Here is a 22,028-nt window from a genome sequence, read left to right on the forward strand (position 1 = left end):
TTCAAGATATACCCACTGTTACCTATGAATCTTCTCTACCCTTTCCAGAATAATTTTATAACAAGGACTAAGTAATATGTGCCATATTAGCACAGTTCTACTCTCTTAATATATTAACATGCTAGCCAAACTATGATTATAAAAATCCACCACTGTGGTATTCTAAAATTTATATTAAATATAAAATATATTTTTCTTATTTCACCGTAGCTTTCTCAAACTACTTACATCACTGGTGTTGACAAACCATGTTATCTCTCCATAGGAAGCAAGCTCACCATTCACATAACATCGAAGCTCACTGTTCTTCCACCGGTTATAAATGTGCACTATAGTTACCATATACCACTGAATAAGCAAAACAGTTAAAAAAAAAAAAGATAAAGATAATGATCTTTCCAATAACTCAACCACACTGATAATAACAAGTAAAAATTAAATGCTAAATTATAATTAAACCTAAAAATAAAATAAGACTACATTTATTAAATTCAATATTCTACCTCTGGAACCATATTGATTCAAGGGAACTCTCAACAAATAACAGCTTCCCATGAAATTATTTTTCAAACTTTTTATTATGACAGTTTTCAAATATACCCCCAAAAGTAAAAAGTTTAGTACAAACTCTCTCACCATCTCACTTCCACAACTGTCAACATTTTGTCATATATGTTCTATCTCTCTATTTACCTATCTACATATATATAGATGTACATTTTGTTAATAAACAGTTTATTAATCTCTAAATTTTAACGTACAAAAGAAAATACATATTACTACTACCACTACTAAAATAACTGCCACTTATATTTTCCCCTTCTATTTCCTTTAAACTCTACAAATAACTAAATATTCACTCTTTTTATTATCCAAATCAGAGAGGTTAACAATTGTCCAGTGATTTACACTTCATTTTCTAAAACAGTATAAACACAGAGCTATGATTTACCACACATTATGTCAATAACACTAAAGCAAAGCATTCTGAAGGTTAGAATAGCTTGGTAACATAACTATGACTCAGTAAGATCACATACCTTTTGTGGCTTGAAATCAAATTTCACACAGTGTTGAAAGCCTTTTCCTTTTGACTTTACTGATGTTATAATTAGACATCCCCCAACAAAGTGTGCAGAATAACCAAGACCTTTGCTGGTTCTGAAACTATAAAATATAAGTTTTCATTTCATCTCCAAATATTCTTCTCATTTTCAAAGTAAAGTAACAACACTAAATTACAGAAATACATACCAATACAAATATGGTTTATCTTTATCCACATTGATGTTATTTACAGGATCCATTCTAAGCCAGGTATGAAATGTAAAACCATTCTGGTATGGCCATTTGGCTATAGGAGGTAATGCAATAGCCTAAACGAAAAAGCTTTGAGTTACTGACACAAAATGAAAAATTTTGTTACTGAAATCATGAAAATGAGACCTTACAATGCTATATATATTTCTACTAGATATTATTCTATATCATGATTAAAATATGCAGTAGTCTCTTTATCTGAAAGAAGACTTTAATAACTTCTAAATATTCCAAAATATACAGTAATGATGTTAATTTAATTAAACAATGGAAACATTCCAAATAACCTGTTTCATGCACTAATCATAAGTGCTTCATTTCTTACAATAAACATGTCCAAAGAAATTCCTATTAAAAGAGATAGATACTGGGCTTCTCTGCTGGCGCAGTGGTTAAGAATCCACCTGCCAATGCAGGGGACACGGGTTTGATCCGTAGTCTGAGAATATCCCAAATGCCACGGAGCGGCTAAGCCCGTGCGCCACAACTACTGAGACTGTGCTCTAGAGCCCGTGAGCCACAACTATTGAGCCCACATGCCTAGAGCCCGTGCTCCACAACAAGAGAAGCCACTGCAATGAGAGGCCCGCGCACCACAAAGAAGAGTAGCCCCCACTCCACACAACTAGAGAAAGCTTGCCCGTAGAAATGAAGATCCAATGCAGCCAAAATTAAAATAAATTTTAAAAATTTAAAAGTAAAATTTAAAAAAAGAGGTAGGCAGTGATATCAAATTGGAAATTTGTTGCTGAAATGTTACATAAGGTAACAGAAGAGAGAAAGAGGGACAAGAAAGGAAAGAAAAAGATAAGGAAAAAGCCTGGAATATAATTTTTTTAACAGCAAATATAAAGCGGAAGAGGATTCGTTCATAACTTTTTTCATAACATTTTAAAATTATATTCATAAGTCACTATATAAATGATTTTACCACTTGGCTTAAATTTTTATTTAAAACATCATAGTACATACTGTAAGGGCCCCCAAATCTCCAAAACAAACTTGAGAAAGAAGAACAAAGTTGGAAAACCCATACTCCCAAATTTAAAACATACAACACAAAGATACAGTAATGAACATTTTACCATATTGGCATAAACATAGAGATAAAGATCAATGGACTAGAACTGAGGGCCCAGAAATAAACCCTTATATTTGTGGTCTTGATTTTCAACAAGAGTGTCAAGGCAGTTCAATGAGGAAAGAATAGTGTTTTCAACAAATTTGCTAAGAAAACTAATATTTACAAGCAAAGGTATGAAGCTGACCACTTCCTTACATGTCACACAAAAAATTAACCCCAAATCGATGATAGACCTAAATGTGAGAGCTAAAAATATAAAACTCTAATAAGAAAAAATAGGGTTAAATCTTCGTGACACTGAGTTAGATAAATCCTTCTTAATTAGGCAATGAAAGAAAAAATATATGAATTGGACTTCATTAAAATTAAAAATTTTGTGCTTTAAAGGATACCAGCAAGAAAGTGAAAAGACAAGCCAAAAGAATAGGAGAAAATATTTAAAAGTTATTTATCTGATAAGAAACTTATATCCAGAAGAATACATACAGAATTCTTGAGAGGGCAGACAGCAGAAGCAAGAAGAACTACAATCCTGCAGCCTGCAGAACAAAAACCACATTCACAGAAAGATAGACAAGATGAAAAGGCAGAGGGCTATATACCAGATGAAGGAACAAGAAAAAAACCCCAGAAAAACAACTAAATGAAGTGGAGATAGGCAACTTTCCAGAAAAAGAATTCAGAATAATGATAGGGAAGATGATCCAGGACCTCGGAAAAAGAATGGAGGCAAAGATCGAGAAGATGCAAGAAATGTTTAACAAAGACCTAGAAGAATTAAAGAACAAACAAACAGAGATGAACAATGCAATAACTGAAATGAAAACTACACTAGGAGGGATCAATAGAAGAATGACTGAGGCAGAAGAACGGATAAGTGACCTGGAAGACAGAATGGTGGAATTCACTGCTGCAGAACAGAATAAAGAAAAAAGAATGAAAAGAAATGAAGACAGCCTAAGAGACCTCTGGAACAACATTAAATACAACAACATTCGCATTATAGGGGTCCCAGAAGGAGAAGTGAGAGAGAAAGGACCAGAGAAAATATTTGAAGAGATTATAGTTGAAAACTTCCCTAACATGGGAAATGAAATAGCCACCCAAGTCATGGAAGCGCAGCGAGTCCCATACAGGATAAACCCAAGGAGAAACACACCGAGACACACAGTAATCAAATTGGCAAAAATTGAAGACAAAGAAAAATTATTGACAGCAGCAAGGGAAAAACGACAAATAACATACAAGGGAACTCCCATAAGGTTAACAGCTGATTTCTCAGCAGAAACTCTGCAAGCCAGAAGGGAGTGGCATGATATACTTAAAGTGATGAAAGGGAAGAACCTACAACCAAGATTACTCTACCCGGCAAGGATCTCATTCAGATTCGATGGAAAATCAAAAGCTTTACAGACAAGCAAAAGCTAAGAGAATTCAGCACCACCAAACCAGCTCTACAACAAATGCTAAAGGAACTTCTCTAAGTGGGAAACACAAGAGAAGACTAGGACCTACAAAAACAAACCCAAAACAATTAAGAAAATGGTCATAGGAACATACATATCGATAATTACCTTAAATGTGAATGGATTAAATGCTCCAAGCAAAAGACACAGGCTTGCTGAATGGATACAAAAACAAGACCCATATATATGCTGTCTACAAGAGACCCACTTCAGACCTAGGGACACATACAGACTGAAAGTGAGGGGATGGAAAAAGATACTACATGCAAATGGAAATCAAAAGAAAGCTGGAGTAGCAGTACTCATATCAGATAAAATAGACTTTAAGATAAAGAATGTTACAAGAGACAAGGAAGGACACTACATAATGATCAAGGGATCAATCCAAGAAGAAGATATAACAGTTAAAAATATATATGCACCCAACATAGGAGCACCTCAATATACAAGGCAACTGCTAACAGCTATAAAAGAGAAATCGACACTAACACAAGAACAGTGGGGGAGTTTAACACCTCACTTACACCAATGGACAGATCATCCAAAATGAAAATAAATAAGGAAACAGAAGCTTTAAATGACACAGTAGACCAGATAGACTTAAATGATATTTATAGGACATTCCATCCAAAAACAGTAGATTACACTTTCTTCTCAAGTGTGCACTGAACATTCTCCAGGATAGATCACACATCTTGGGTCTCAAATCAAGGCTCAGTAAATCTAAGAAAACTGAAATCATATCAAGCATCTTTTCTGACCACAACGCTATGAGCTTAGAAATGAATTACAGGGGAAAAAACGTAAAAAACACAAACGCATGGAGGCTAAACAATACATTTCTGAATAACCAAGAGATCACTGAAGAAATCAAAGAGGAAGTCAAAAAATACCTACAGGGCTTCCCTGGTGGTGCAGTGGTTGAGAATCTACCTGCCAATGCAGGGGACACGGGTTCGAGCCCTGGTCTGGGAGGATCCTACATGCCGCGGAGCAACTAGGCCCGTGAGCCACAACTACTGAGCCTGCACGTCTGGAGCCTGTGCTCCACAATAAGAGAGGCCGCAATAGTGAGAGGCCGGCGCACCGCGATGAAGAGTGGCCCCCGCTTGCTGCAACTAGAGAAAGCCCTCACACAGAAATGAAGACCCAACACAGCAAAAAATAAATAAATAAATAAATATTTATAAAATAAAAAAATAAATAAAAAATAAAAAACCTACAGACAAATGACAATGAAAACATGACGATCCAATACCTATGGGATGCAGCAAAAGCACTTCTAAGAGGGAAGTTTATAGCAATAAAATCCTACCTCAAGAAACAAGAAACATCTCAAATAAACAACCTAACCTTACACCTAAAGCAATTAGAGAAAGAAGAACAAAAAAAACCCCCAAAGTCAGCAGAAGGAAAGAAATCATAAAGGGCAGATCAGAAATAAATGAAAAAGAACTGAAGGAAACAATTGCAAACATCAATAAAACTAAAAGCTGGTTCTTTGAGAAGACAAACAAAATTGATAAAACATTAGCCAGACTCATCAAGAAAAAAAGGAAGACTCAAATCAATAAAATGAGAAATGAAAAAGGAGAAGCAACAACTGACACTGCAGAAATACAAAGGATCATGAGAGATTACTACAAGCAATTCTATGCCAATAAAATGGACAACCTGGAAGAAATGGACAAATTCTTAGAAAAGCACAACCTTCCAAGACTCAACCAGGAAGGAATAGAAAATATACACAGACCAATCACAAGCACTGAAATTGAGACTGTGATTTAAAATCTTTCAACAAACAAAAGCCCAGGACCAGATGGCTTCACAGGTGAATTCTATCCAACATTAAGAGAAGAGCTAACACCTATCCTTCTCAAACTCTTCCAAAATATAGCAGAGGGAGGAACACTCTCCAACTCATTCTACGAGGCCACCATCACCCTGATACCAAAACCAGACAAAGATGTCACAAAGAAGGAAAACTACAGTCCAATATCACTCATGAACATAGATGCAAAAATCCTCAACAAAATACTAGCAAACAGAATCCAACAGCACATTAAAAGGATCATACACCATGATCAAGTTGGGTTTATCCCAAGAATGCAAGGATTCTTCAGTATAATCAAATGAATCAATGTGATACACCATATTAACAAATTGAAGAATAAAAACCATATGATGACCTCAATAGATGCAGAAAAAGCTTTTGACAAAATTCAACACCCATTTATGATAAAAACCTTCCAGAAAGTGGGCACAGAGGGAACCTACTTCCACATAATAAAGGCCTTATAAGACAAACCCACAGCCAACATCATTCTCAATGGTGAAAAACTGAAACCATTTCCTCTAACATCAGGAAGAAGACAAGGATGTCCACTCTCACCACTATTATTCAACATACTTTTGGAAGTCCTAGCCATGGCAATCAGAGAAGAAAAAGAAATAAAAGGAATACAAATGGGAAAAGAAGAGGTAAAACTGTCACTGTTTGCAGATGACATGATACTATACATAGAGAATCCTAAAAATGCCACCAGAAAACTACTAGAGCTAATCAATGAATTTAGTAAAGTTGCAGGACACAAAATTAATGCACAGAAATCTCTTGCATTCCTATACACTCATGATGAAAAATCTGAAAGAGAAATTAAGGAAACACTCCCATTTACCACTGCAACAAAAAGAATAAAATACCTAGGAATAAACCTACCTAGGGAGACAAAAGACCTGTATGCAGAAAACTATAAGACACTGATGAAAGAAATTAAAGATGATACCAACAGATAGAGAGATATACCATGTTCTTGGATTGGAAGAATCAATATTTTCAAAACGACTATACTACCCAAAGCAATCTACAGATTCAATGCAATCCCTATCAAATAACCAATGGTATTTTTTACGGAACTAGAACAAAAAATCTTAAAATTTGTTTGGAGACACAAAAGACCCAGAATAGCCAAAGCAGTCTTGAGGGAAAAAAACGGAGTGGGAGGAATCAGACTCCCTGACTTCAGACTATACTACCAAGCTACAGTAATCAAGACAATATGGTACTGGCACAAAAACAGAAACATAGATCAATGGAACAAGATAGAAAGCCCAGAGATAAACCCACGCACCTATGGTCTACTAATCTATGACAAAGGAGGCAAGGATATACAATGGAGAAAAGACAGTCTCTTCAATAAGTGGTGCTGGGAAAACTGGACAGCTACATGTAAAATAATGAAATTAGAACACTCCCTAACACCATACACAAAAATAAACTCAAAATGGATTAGAGACCCAAATGTAAGACCGGACATATTAAAACTCTTAGAGAAAAACATAGGAAGAACACTCTTTGACATAAATCACAGCAAGATCTTTTTTGATCCACCTCCTAGAGTAATGGAAATAAAAACAAAACTAAACTAACGGGACCTAATGAAACTTCAAAGCTTTTGCACAGCAAAGGAAACCATAAAGAAGACAAAAAGATAACCCTCAGAATGGGAGAAAATATTTGCAAACGAATCAACGGATAAAGGATTAATCTCCAAAGTATATAAACAGCTCATGCAGCTCAATATTAAAGAAACAAACAACCCAATCCAAAAATGGGCAGAAGACCTAAATAGACATTTCTCCAAAGAAGACATACAGATGGCCAAGAAGCACATGAAAAGATGCTCAACATCACTAATTATTAGAGAAATGCAAATCAAAACTACAATGAGAGGGCTTCCCTGGTGGTGCAGTGGTTGAGAATCTGCCTGCCAATGCAGGGGACGCGGGTTCGAGCCCTGGTCTGGGAAGATCCCACATGCCGCGGAGCAACTCGGCCCGTGAGCCACAATTACTGAGCCTGTGCGTCTGGAGCCTGTGCTCGGCAACGAGAGGCCGCGATAGTGAGAGGCCCGCGCACCGCGATGAAGAGTGGCCCCCGCACTGCGATGAAGAGTGGCCCCCTCTTGCCACAACTAGAGAAAGCCCTCGCACAGAAACGAAGACCCAACACAGCCATACATACATACATCCATACGTACATACATAAAAAGAATGTAAGCAGACAAGAATAGCATTAAAAAAAAAATTAAAAATTAAAAAAAAAAACAAAAAAAAACTACAATGAGGTATCACCTCACACCAGTTAGAATGGGCATCATCAGAAAATCTGCAAACAACAAATGCTGTAGAGGGTGTGGAGAAAAGGGAACCCCCTTGCACTGTTCATGGGAATGTAAATTGATACAGCCACTATGGAGAACAGTATGGAGGTTCCTTAAAAAACTAAAAATAGAATTACCATATGATCCAGCAATCCCACTACTGGGCATATACCCAGAGAAAACCATAATTCAAAAAGAGTCATGTACCACAATGTTCATTGCAACACTATTTACAATATCCAGGTCATGGAAGCAACCTAAATGCCCATTGACAGATGAATGGATGAAGAAGATATGGTACATATATGCAATGGAATATCACTCAGCCATAAAAAGGAACAAAATTGGGTCATTTGTTGAAACGTGGATGGATGTAGAGACTGTCATACAGAGTGAAGTAAGTCAGAGAGAGAAAAACAAATATCGTATATTAACGCATTTATGTGGAACCTAGAAAAATGGTACAGATGAACCGGTTTGCAGGCCAGAAGCTGAGACACAGATGTAGAGAACAAACGTATGGACACCAAGGGGGGAAAGCCACGGAGGGGTGGGGATGGTGGTGTGATGAATTGGGCGATTGGGATTGACATGTATACACTGATGTGTATAAAATTGATGACTAATAAGAACCTGCTGTATAAAAAATAAATAAAATTAAATTGAAATTTTTTTTTAAAAAGAATTCTTACAATTCAATAATAAATAGAAAAATGCAATTTTTAAATGGGCAAAAGATCTGAATGAACATGTCTCCAAAGAAGATATGCAAATGGCCATAAGGACATGGAATGATGCTCAGCATCATCAGTCACGAAGGAAATGCATATCAAAACCACAATGAGATTTTACTTAACACCCACTAGGATGGCTATAATCAAACAGACAGACATTAACAAGTGTTTGCAAGCAAGTGGAGAAACTTGAATCCTCCCAAATTGCTGATGGGATTATAAAATAAATATAGCCACTTTGGAAAACAAACTGGGAGTCCCTCAAATGGCTGAACATAGACAATATGACTCAGCAATTCCACTCCTTCATTTCCAAGAGAAATGAAAACATAAGTCCACATAAAAACTTGCACATAAAAGCCCATAAAGCATTCCCAAAAAGTGGAATCAACTCAAATATCCACTAATTAAAGAATAATTAAACAAAATGTGTTATATTCTTTCAATATTAGTCAGCCATTAAAAGTAATGAAGCAGTGATACATACTACAACATGAATCGATCTTGAAAACAGTAGTGGTAAGTAGAAAAAGCCAATCACAAAAGTCCAGACATCAGATGATTCCACGTGCATGAATTGTCCAGAATAGACAAATCCATATAGACAGAAAGTAGAACAGCAGTTGCCTAGGCCTGGGAGTTTGCAGTGAAATGTGCAATGACTGCTAAGGAGTGCAGGGTTTCTTCTGGGCGTGATGAAAAGTTCTAAAATTGATTGTGATAATGGTTGCACAGCTTGGTGAACACACTTAACCATTCACTGCACACTTTAAATGAATGAATCGTGTGATATGGGGATTGTAACTCAATAAAGCTGTTAAAAAAAGATCATACTACAAAGTTTTCGTTTTCTTGTTATTTATAATTTACAATAATTATTGTTACTTATAATTTACAATTTCTTGTTATTATAATTTATGTAGGCATTTATGTCGTCATCATACATACACATATATTCTTTTATATGTATAAGATATTCCATAAAAAATGAAAAAATCATTGAGCCAAATTTATGTAATAACACAATTGAGACTTCAAGAGGCTGATTTAAAATGAATGTTGGGGACTTCCCTGATGGCGCAGTGGTTAAGACTGCGAGCTCCCAATGCAGGGGGCCCGGTTCAATCCCTGGCCAGGGAATTAGATCCCACATGCATGATGCAACTACGAGTTCGCATGCCACAACTAAGGAACCAGCAAGCCGCAACTAAGGAGCCTGACTGCCGCAACTAAGGATCCCACGTGCCGCAACTAAGAAGCCCACCTGCCACAACTAAGAGCCAGTGCAACCAAATAAACAAATAAAATAAAATAAAGTAAAATAAAATAAATGTTGCACTAAGAAAAAAAAATAAAAGAATACATATTCACTGTATACATACGCTCTCTCTCACTGAAACATGAGAGTAGAGGATGTGAAAGCTTTGTAAAAATAATTTACCCCTAAATACTTTAACTTCCCTTTAAAAGCTATGTTAGAGGGAAAAAATGAGTCACTGAATATATTTAAAACACCTTTTCTCTGAAAGTTCCAAAAGCTGTGTAGTTGAACTGCCCCACTTTCAAGATACATATAAGTAAATGGAATGGACACATTACAATCTCAAAGAATTATAAATAATAAAGTTATAACATGCGTGAAAAAGAAATTAATCTCATGAGAATACTTTACTTTTTAAAGGGAACCCTCTTGCACTGTTGGTGGGAATGTAAATAGATACAGCCACTATGGAGAACAGTATGGAGGTTCCTTACAAAACTAAAAATAGAACTACCATAAGACCCAGCAATCCCACTACTGGGCATATATCCTGAGAAAACCATATTTAAAAAAGAGACATGTCCCACAATGTTCACTGCAGCACTATTTACAATAGTCAGGACATGGAAGCAACCTAAGTGTCCATCGAAAGATGAATGGATAAAGAAGATGTCGCACATATATACAATGGAATATTACTCAGCGATAAAAAGAAATGAAATTGAGTTATTTGTAGTGAGGTGGATGGACCTAGAGTCTGTCATACAGAGTGAAGTAAGTCAGAAAGAGAAAAACAAATACCGTATGCTAACACATATATATGGAATCTAAAAAAAAACAAAGGTTCTGAAGAACCTAGGGGCAGGACAGAAATAAAGACACAGATGTAGAGAATGGACTTGAGGACACAGGGAGGGGGAAGGGTAAGCTGGGACAAAGTGAGAGAGTAGCACTGACATATATACATAGCTAGTGGGAAGCAGCCACATAGCACAGGGAGATCAGTTTGGTGCTTAGTGACCACCTAGAGGGGTGGGATAGGGAGGGTGGGAGGGAGACACAAGAGGGAGGGGATATGGGGATATATGTATACGTATAGCTGATTCACTTTGTTATACAGCAGAAACTAACACACCATTGTAAAGCAATTATACTCCAATAAAGGTGTTAAAAAAAACCTATATATTTAAATATATATATATTTAAAAAAGGGTGGATCTGGATAAGTTTTTTCTTATTTATTTATTTATTATTATTTATTTATTTATGACTGCACTGGGTCTTCGTTGCTGCGCATGGGCTTTCTCTAGTTGCAGCGAGCGGGGGCTACTCTTCATTGTGGTGCGCGGGCTTCTCATTGCAGTGTCTTCTCTTGTTGCAGAGCACAGGCTACAGGCGTGCGGGTTTGGTAGTTGTGGCACATGGGCTCAGCAGCTGTGGCTTGCGGGCTCTAGAGCACAGGCTCAGTAGTTGTGGCGCATGGGCTTAGTGGCTCTGCGGCATGTGGGATCTTCCCACACCAGGGCTCGAACCTGCGTCACCTGGCAGGCAGATTCTTAACCACTGCACCACCAGGGAAGTCCCAAGAATACTTCTTTATGTTGGAGACAAACGATAAGCTCAATGCCAACAGAGTACAATTATTCTAGAAAGCTTCAAATCTAAAATGGTTATTAAGGAAAAATTATATAGAAAAAAATAATATGAGCAATAAAACTTTCCAAAGAAAACTGTGTATTTTGTGTGAAGCATTCAAATATCACAAATATTCTTTCAAAACACTCTCTTCTTTCTGCAGGTATTGTCTGGCTATATAGGGGCCACAAGCAAGTAGGATATTATGAGAACAAAAGTAAAAAATGAATAAAAGGTAACCTCAGAAGAAGAATAGGCTGAAATATCTTCAAAAATTGTATGCTTGTAACAGGCAAACCAATGTAATAATGAGGAGGTAAAAAAGCTTCCATAAATAACACATATACATTATATAATGTAATCCTATAATATTTTGGAACATTACAGATATTACTGCCATACATAACTGTCTTATTTATAAACTGATCAACAGATTACAAGAATGCTGAGATTGATATTATATGGAAACACACAGGTTAGAAAAACTTGCCTAGAAAGTTTCCAAGAGTAACTCTCAGGTGCAAAAGAAACAGGAATCAGGAAATGTAAGGCTAAAGAAAGATTTTCAGAAAGATAAAACTGAAAGTGTTACACATAAATTTCTTTTTTTTTTTTTTTAATCTTTATTGGAGTATAATCGCTTTACAATGGTGTGTTAGTTTCTGCTGTATAACAAAGTGAATCAGCTATACGTATACATATATCCCCATATCCCCTCCCTCTTGTGTCTCCCTCCCACCCTCCCTATCCCACCCCTCTAGGTGGTCACTAAGCACCAAGCTGATCTCCCTGTGCTATGTGGCTGCTTCCCACTAGCTATCTATTTTACACTTGGTAGTGTATATATGTCCATGCCACTCTCTCACTTCGTCCCAGCTTACCCTTCCCCCTCCCCATGTCCTCAAGTCCATAAATTTCTATTTGAGAATGCAGAGATAAAATTCATAAGACAAAATGGCTTATGTTGAAAAGAATTGGGTTCTTATTCCACTGAGGCCCCAAGGGGTGAGTGGACAGCTTTCTTAACTTCTTAGAGCCTCTATTTTTTCACCTCTAAAGCAGTCAGGAAAAAGTAACATGCACAATTGCTGTAAAGATTAAGTTAGGCTGTGCAAAGAAGTTGCTACCTAACACAGAACCTGTCAGGAGTGTTTACAGGGCCATACTTTCAGGAAGCAAAAGAAAGAAAAAAGAACTTCAAGTGATTTCCTCGTTAAGATTTACTTACTGCAGCACTCTTTCCTGGAAAGTTGAAAAAGGCATCGGGACCATACTTCTGTGGCATGTGCTTTAACACAGACAGCAACTTTCCAGCATGTGGAGGCTATGAAAATAATCAACAATTCATTAACCACATTATTCATCATAAAACAAAAAAACCTACTTTTAGTACAGACATACTTTAATATACCCCCAAATAACTAAATAATTCTGTAAGCTAAAAAGCATATAAAATAACCAAAGGAAGGTTATTTTCAACTACCTTAAAGAAATAAACAATGCACTCTATGCCACTTTTTAATGAGGCGTTGGATAAATATGAGCCAACAGCATTTGACACATAACTCTTCTCCACACTACAGCAAAAATGACCTTTTAAAATTACAAACTACATCAACCCACTACCCATCCCTTTTTAAAGCACTTTTTAATTTCACCAAAAAATAATGCTTACCAAGTCCCACTGTTAAAGGCACTTTAAAAACAATAAAATATTTTAGCCTCATAACCACACTAGGAGTTATTATCACTCCATTTTACAAAGGAGGAATCTGAGGCAGAGGAACACGTCCAAGGTCAGACAGGTAGTAAGTGACAAGGATAGGATCAGAACTCGGTCTGACTCCAGAGTCCATGCTTTTAATTACTACACTTTCACTGTTACATTATTCTATCTCTCCTATAGCTTCCCACTGTCTTTAAAATAAAGACCAAAATCCCTAACATGGCCCACAAGATACTTTACATATCTCCTTAACCTCTTTTGCCTCTCTCTGCACTCTATCTACAATGCCTTCTCTGTCTTCTTCCCATAATAGGGCCTGAGCACAAGCTATTCCTTCTGCTTAAAATGTTCTCACTAGGCCTATTCCCCCCTCCCCACCCTCCTCCGCCTCAACTAAATAAATCTTACCCATCCATTGAAGTTCATCTTAATGGTCACTTCTCAGGGCAGTCTTCCCTGACCTCTAAGAATGGATCAAATCTCCCTATCACATTTCATTCTACAATATATCTCTACTATACAGCATGTATAGAAGTTGTAACATTACATTTATTTGATTAATGCCTCTGACCCACAAGTCTCCTCTAATACATTAAACAACCAACAGCTAAAATGAAAAGGCACATTTACATTTAGGAAAAGCAAAGGACAATCAGATATACCTTATCATTTCAATCAGTTTACAAGCAAATAAGATAAAGTGTAGTACATTCCTCTTAAAAGTTAAAAGTTCAAAACAGTGTCAAACTACAAGTGAAATCACTGGCTTGCCTTCATCTTATCTGGTAGCTGCTCTAAATTATCATTAATAACTATCTAAAAGAGTCTGGCAATCTTTTACCTAAATGTTAAGTGGAAAGCTTCATTCGTAAGTGATCAAGAAATTTTCAATTAACCACACTGTTCAATTACAAAAGTGTAATAACAAGTTACTACAATCACAATGATTTTTTAAAATAAATTCTAAAATGAAATCACCAAAAATAATATGCAGTCAAAAATAAAAATATAACTTTGTAGCATTTCTAGAGAAATCAATCCTCAAAATTTCCTTTTCTATAAACCAATCAAAAAGAATACATTAAGACAAGCACTTAATCCACAGATACTGCTAGGGGATTGTATACTAAGAAAGTCTTTCAGAAAATAATTCAAGAGTCTTTAAAAATGTTCACCCATTGATACACTATTTCCACATATAAAAATCTGTGCTAAAGTAATAATCAAAAAAGCAGACACAGATTTAGATACAGGGATTTTTCACTGCACTGATATGCTAGCAAAAGCTACATAAGCTCTGAGCAAGGCCCTGCTCTTGTTTTATTAATAGTTCATTATTTTTTTCCCTCCCATAAGCAGCTACATTAACATGCTTAATCTTTTTGTATGTGTTCCTTTAAAAATGTGTTTCTGTGTGACTATACTTAAAATTTAAATGATGTTGGGTTAGATATATCATTCTATTTCTTACTTTCTTCCTGCTTTTTGGTATCTATTCTTATTACTCTGTTCATTGATTCTAACTGCTATATAATAATCTCTTCTATGCATCCAATACATTTTACCTATCTATTCTCCTAACGATAAACACATGTTGACAATTCACTGCCATCAAAAATAATGCTTCAGTGAACATTCTCATACATATTTCCTTACAGAACTATGTGAGAATTTCTTGGAACATGCACTCAGGAGCAAACTACTAATTCATTGGATATGGGTATAATTTAAGTGACTAACTAGTACTAGATTACTCTTGAGGTTGGCTCCGTTGGTGTTCATTCCAAGCAGTAGCACACAGCTTTAAAATAACTCTATCCCTCCAATTATACTTGCTATTATCCAACTCTATAATTCTTGATACTAATGATGTAAGGTGACATATAAATACTGCTTTCATTTGAACATCTCTAATTATTAGTGATTTAATGTTTATTTGATTGTGGGGTTTCTATCTCTGTAAACAGATATCTGTTCATATCCTTTCCTATTTTCTTACAGTTTTCTATATTCACCAATATAACAAAAAATGTTCTAATTACATATTCAGAATAAATAAATTATTTGAATATAAATAAAAACCAAAATCAAACCAGTATACTTCTTCCTCTGGACATGACACAGCAACAGGACCTACACTTTCCAACTCACCATAATCAACTTGAAAACTGGACAAAATGTATGAAACTAAAACTGTTTTCAGACTAGCTCAAGACTGTGATCCTTGAGAAAGGGAAACAAAATGAGTCATGAGATTACCCAGACTTTCTACCTGCAGTCAATTTCCTTATCACATATCATTGCACAGGGAGAAGGAAACCAAATAGAACTTGAAATTCTCATTGAGTTGATGAGGCAGAAATTAGAGGATGGGTAGTCTGAGGTGGACAGAACCTTCAGGGCAGAGTACTACAGAGGAAGGACCTATGCAGAGAAGAAACTCCAGAAATCTGCACTGACCTTTGGCATAATACCAAACTGTTCATTTCTACCTTAAAACTCAACAAGGTGGGGTGGCCAAGATTTTGACAGCCATAAGTCAAAGAATTCCCAGAGCAAATATAGAGCCAGGAATTGCTGAGACCCTACTAGGCACTATGGAGAGACCACAGTCTTGCTTGCCTCATGTCTGAGACTTAGGGTCACTCACAGAGACGCTAGAGAAGTCAGGCCAGAATAAGGCTGCCCTAACAATAATAAGCCCTAGAGTAACAGCCTAGATTGGCTGACCAAAAAAGCTTTTAAACTAGCCTGAAAGAATAAAGTTAATCCACAAGTAACTTACCTGCCTGCAAAAGCAGTCTAACAATCTTAAAAGAACTATGACAGAATCCAGCACTCAACAGGGAATAACTCACTATGACTAACATCACTGTGTCTAAAATCACTAGTATAAAACAGGAAAATATGACCTACAAGTAAAAGCAGAATGAGTGAGCAAAAAACTGATCTAGAAAATGACAGAGATGACAGAATTAGTGGATGAGAACATTAAAGCAACTATTAATATGCTACATATTCTCAATGATTTAAAGGAAAACAAGAATGAGGGAACAAATGAAAGATATTAAAAAGAACCAAATAGAATTGACAGATTAAAAGTATCGGAAATCTGAAAATTTTAATGGCTGTTAACACATTACAGAAGAAAAGATCAACTGCCTTAAAAATATAGCAATAAAAGCAATCTAAAATGAAGCACAGGGACTTCCCTGGTGGCACAGTGGTTAAGAATCCTCCTGCCAATGCAGGGGACATGGGTTCGAGCCCTGGTCCGGGAAGATCCCACATGCTATGGAGCAACTAAGCCCATGAGCCACAACTACTGAAGCCCGCGTGCCTAGAGCCCGTGCTCCACAACAAGAGAAGCCACTGCATTGAGAAGCCTGTGCACCGCAACAAAGAGTAGCTCCCAGTCACCGCAACTAGAGAAAGCCCGGGCGCAGCAACCAAGACCCAACGCAGACAATAAATAAATAAATAAATTTATTTATTTAAAAAATAAGTAAAATAAAATGAAGCACAAAGAGAAAAGACTAAAAAAAAAAAAAAAAAAATGTGAACAGATCTCAGTGACCTAAGGGGCACTACCAAGAAGATCAAAAAACATGTAATTGGAGTCCCAGAAAGAGGGGGAGAGGGACAAGAAAATGATATTTGAAGAAATAATGATCAAAATGTTTCCAAATTTGATGAAAATTATAAGCCCACAGATGCAAGAACCCCTAATAAAGATAAATACAAGGTAAACCACACCAAGAAACATAATAAAATCACTGCAAATCAGTGATAAAAATCTTAAAAGCAGGCAGAGAACTAGAGTTCAATACAAAGAAGCTAAAGAGTCCAGTCATTTTAATACAATAAATTAGAGTGTATAATTGCAGAGCACAAATTTAGATATACTTAAACAGAGGCAGATTAAGGATCAGCCGGCTGAGTAGTTGCTGCAGGCAACGATTTCTAAAGAGCTCTAAAACAAGCCTAGAAGTGCAACAAAAATGGAGAAAATATTTACTAATATTCCTCTAAGGCATAAGTAACTAAAGAGTAGGAAGAAACAGTTTGATAAGGCACCTGGAGTTCAAAATCAGTTGACCGCTACCACCCATTGCAAAGGACCATGAAATTGCATCTAAAGAGGGTGGATCCAATTAACCACAGGGCTTTTGTTCACTGAGTGGGTTATTCAAGTTTAAACTACTCAGATTGATAGAAAGAGAAGCTAGATGCTGCTACCCAACATTTTTATTTCTCTGTCCTTACCCTTTTCCTCTAATTAATGTTGAATTTTTATGTTGAATCTTAAAATGTTGAAATTTAAAAAAAATAAAAATTATTTAAAACATTTGAAGAAGGACCAAATTACCAACCTGCCTGGAACACCCAGTTCTCTTAGTCCACACCTGTGTCAGGTGATGGCAAAAGTAGCTGTAGAGGGCTAAATGCTATTCTAACTGATCTCTCCCCCTCAATTTGACATTTACCCCCTGTGCAACAATATCAATTGCTTAAAAGCTACTAATATGTTTGGGGAGTGGAATAGTTTCAAATATCAAAGAGTATTTAAGTTTACCCATTGTCCTTTATCTCCTTGAAGTTTACTGAAGAACAGCTTTAGTTCTCGAACTGTCAAATTGTAGCTAGCCAGCACTCCCAACATGTCAACTAAAAGATCTGGAAACAAAGAAAGCAAAAAATAAAATAATTAAGCTACTTACATTTCTTGAAAGATTAAAATATATGGTGCTTACTTAACACTTTGGACACTAAAGTTCCAGGTACATGTTAGATGCTCAATATTTATTTAACAAATATTATTAAATAAGAAAAATAGAGTACTTAAGAATCAAACTTCATTTCTTCACAACCATTGTATTATGGAAAGTCATACCTGCTATCATATTGTCAACTTTTTCAATTTTCCCAAGCACTTTCTCAACAAGGCCTACTTCAGTGCAGACCTGAAGATTTCGTATGCTTTTCTTCAGAATGGCTGTAAACATGCTCCAGACTTCTGCTTGGCAAGTAACATCACATTTCTCTAATAGGTCCACCATGCAGATGATACTCTCACCTTCTTGAATAATGAAATTCATTTCTAAATCAAATTGCCCTCCTACCAACTTCCAGGGGCAGGGGGAAGGAGGGAAAGAAAAAAAAAACATTAAAAGCATTAGTACTTCTTCAATATAACTAGAGTACACTCCTAAGCTTTAGATTCACAGTAACTATTCATATACATTCTTCTCTTCCCTGGTAGTCTAGTGATTAGGATTCAGTGCTCCCATACACATTCTTCTCTACCCCCTACAACAATAAAAAGATCTTTAATACACACACACACAAACACACACAGCTCTAAAAAAATAAAGCTTCTAAAGAAATCTTCAAGTTAAGATAGCACAAAGTCAAGCGAGACTTAGAGTACAAAAATGGAAGTATTTTCAACAAATGGAGGATGTTTAGGTAAATCACTACCACTGCCCTGATACTAATAAAGATCTAACTTAGCTCTATAATTGCTTCTAATTCAATGTTTCATTTATGAATTAGGTAATCTGTGAGCTACTCACAGCAACCTAAATGTCCTTTGCTACTTATACATGTATGAGCTCATAGCAAAAATGAAAAGCTGAAAAAGGCTTAGAGTGGACACAAAACATGTAATTTTTATTTGTCAAATTCTTGGTTTATTACACCTATCCACTTTGATCCCCCCCGTCAATAATCAGGATAACTTAAACATAACTTAAACTTAGTCACACACTCAAAGTCAGTAATCAAGAAAATTTATTTCATTGATATTGCTATCAGAAAATCCACCCAGAGAAAGCTGTACTGACCTATTCCTACCCTGCCATCTCACCAATAGCATCCTCACAGAGGGAAAGTTTTTTAATTTTAACAAACCCCAATTGTTTAAAGGAATTAAAATACTTTTAGAATTACCTTTGCAAAGCTATCTTTTGTAACTAGATCTTTTTAAAGATCTCTGTCAGAACAGTTACATACATGATCCACCTACACTCCCGTCCTTCTGAATACACCTTCATTTTTCATTATGCTTTCCTAAACCTAAAAGGTAGGCAAGAATTAGGAGAAAGTGAATTGTACAAAACAAAATCCAACAGCTCATAAAACAGGGACTACCTTGGTGACGCAGCAGTTAGGACTCCATGCTCGCAATGCAGGGGACCCAGGTTCGATCCCTGGTCAGGGAACTAGATCCCACATGCATGCCGCAACTAAGAGTTCACATGCCACAACTAAGGAGGCCGCCTGCCACAACTAACGAGCCCATGTGCCACAACTAAGGAGCCGGCAAGCCGCAACTAAGGAGCCCATGAGCCGCAACTAAGGGGCCTGCCAGCCGCAACTAAAGGAGCCCATGAGCCGCAACTAAGGAGCCCGTGTGCCACAACTAAGACCAGGCACAACCAAATAAATTAATTAAAAAAAGAATAACAGACATGACCAAGTAGAGTTTACTTCAGAAAAGCAAAGATGGTACAGAACTAGGAAATCAATTAAAACTCCTTGCAGCCATGGACTGATATGCGTCCCAGGTTCTGTCAAAGATACACACTGGCATGAGAAAGAAAAAATGGAAAAATGAAAAACAGGAGGCAGTATCTGCATGCAAGGAGATAAGAATTCCTAGCAAGCACAGTCATAAGGCTTTTGGTTTTTCTAGGAAAGCTCTGGCAGAGATTTTAGTGTACAATTCTTTGCATAATCAGTAACATGCGGCATAAAGAGATGACAGATGGGTTTCTGCTAAAAGAGTCCCTTGGTGTAATTGGGCCAATTCTCCTAGCTACATGGTCTTGGCTATGAAGTATACGTGCTTGGTTCCCTAAGTGCTCCCCAAAATTCTGTAAGCTACATAAGAAGTCTAATAGAGATTTTTTTTTGATTTTGTGATTATTTGTGACTATTTTTTGCTTGTTTTGTCTTTAACTTTTTATTCTGAAATAATTCAGACATTCAAAAATTGCGAAATAGTATACAGTTCCTGTGTACCCTTTAACCAGCTTCCCCTAATGTGAATATATTACATCATCATAATACAGTCATTAAAACCAGGTACAATACTACAGATCTTACTCAAATATTGACACCTGTCACACTAATGTCCTTTTCCTGATCCAGGATCAGCATCCTCTTAGTCTTCTCCAAACCGAGACAGCTGCACAGGCATTCTTTGACTTTCATGAATTTGACACTTTTGAAGTGTATTTGCCAGTTATTTTATAGACTGTCTTCCAATCTGAACATTTCTTCAGGTTTAAATTCAGCCTATGCATTTTTGGTAAAAACACCCCAGAAGTGATGTGTGTCCTTCTCGGTGTATCATTTCGCATAGTACCTGAAGTCAGTATGTCTCGCTATTGGTGAAGTTAGCTTTGATCACCTGCTTAAAGAGGTGTCTGTCAAACTTTTTCCATTTTAAAGTGACTATCTTTCATTTTTAAATTATTAAGCATTCTTGTAAAGAATACTTTGAGACTATACAAATATCTTGTTTCTCACCATACTTTTTAGCGTCCATCGATGGATCTTACCTGCAACTGTAAATACTGTGGCACAACTAAATGGTGGTTTTATAGTTCCACCAAACTTTCTACATTAATTAATTTTAAAAGACTTCCTTTAATAATAAAATACACCCAAAAAGCCAGCATTATGTCCATATAGGAAAATTGGAATGATTCTCATGAAAGTCAGAAATAAGACTCGGATGCACTATCATTACTATCATTTGATATTATTCTGGAGATACAGAAGTCACATTTGGTCAAAAGGCAGCAACATGTATAAATATCAGAACAGAGGATTTAAATTCCAATTATTTTCAGATGATATGATATATATCTGGAAAACTGAAAAATTACTATAAATGACAAAATTATTTGGTAATGAAAATACTGATTACAGTTAACAATATGTATCAGTCTCAAAAGAATTATGCTAAATAGAAGCAAGCACAAATGGCTACCTTAACAACTAGAAATTTATTCCACAGATATATTTAGGTAATGATGTTCCACACAAGAACTTCATTTTAGCATTTTAATAGAAAATAGAAGAAACAATACCTCCCCCAAAAAAACATATTATAAAGTAAAGTTGTGTTTAACCATATAATGGAACATGATGCAGCCATTGAAAATAATGAGGGAGTTCCATTTGACAGAAAAAGATCTCTAAAATACGTTGTTTAGGTGAGAAAGTTGAAGTGGAAAAAAGCATGACAGTGGGCTACAATTTGAGTGTAAAACATATACATACAGACATATGCCTAAGAACAATACACAAGAAACTAAATAGTGACTGCCTCTGAAGAGGTAACTGAGCATCTGGGGAACGAGGGCCAGGGGAGAGTTTGTGGTATACATACACTTTTGGACATCCTCCACACAGATCTGAATAGGTCAAAAACCTAGTTGCAGGACTTCCCTGGTGGCGCAGTGGTTAAGAATCCGCCTGCCAATGCAGGGGACATGGGTTCAAGCCCTGGTCCAGGAAGATCCCACATGCCGCAGAGCACCTAAGCCCGTGCACCACAACTACTGAGCCTGCGCTCTACAGCCCGCGAGCCACAACTACTGAGTCCACATGCTGCAACTACTGAA

At 36.4% G+C, this 22,028-nt stretch overlaps 1 protein-coding gene across 4 annotated transcripts in view; it reads right to left on the minus strand.

Annotated features, from left to right (window-relative positions):
* Positions 1-22,028, minus strand: part of LRBA (LPS responsive beige-like anchor protein) — a 736,878-nt gene that overhangs the window by 639,698 nt on the left and 75,152 nt on the right. For all 4 annotated transcript variants that reach the window (XM_082463287.1, XM_082463288.1, XM_082463286.1 and 1 more), the window contains exons 3-8: positions 18,284-18,515; positions 17,966-18,066; positions 12,892-12,987; positions 1,255-1,376; positions 1,041-1,167; positions 229-348 (exon numbers count right to left, since the gene is read on the minus strand). In XM_082463287.1, the coding sequence (XP_082319413.1) occupies positions 229-348; positions 1,041-1,167; positions 1,255-1,376; positions 12,892-12,987; positions 17,966-18,066; positions 18,284-18,515 (798 nt within the window). The remainder of the gene's footprint in view (positions 1-228; positions 349-1,040; positions 1,168-1,254; positions 1,377-12,891; positions 12,988-17,965; positions 18,067-18,283; positions 18,516-22,028) is intronic.

Source organism: Balaenoptera physalus, assembly GCF_965194825.1.
Source record: "Balaenoptera physalus genome assembly, chromosome: 5".
NCBI classification, from domain to species: domain Eukaryota; kingdom Metazoa; phylum Chordata; class Mammalia; order Artiodactyla; family Balaenopteridae; genus Balaenoptera; species Balaenoptera physalus.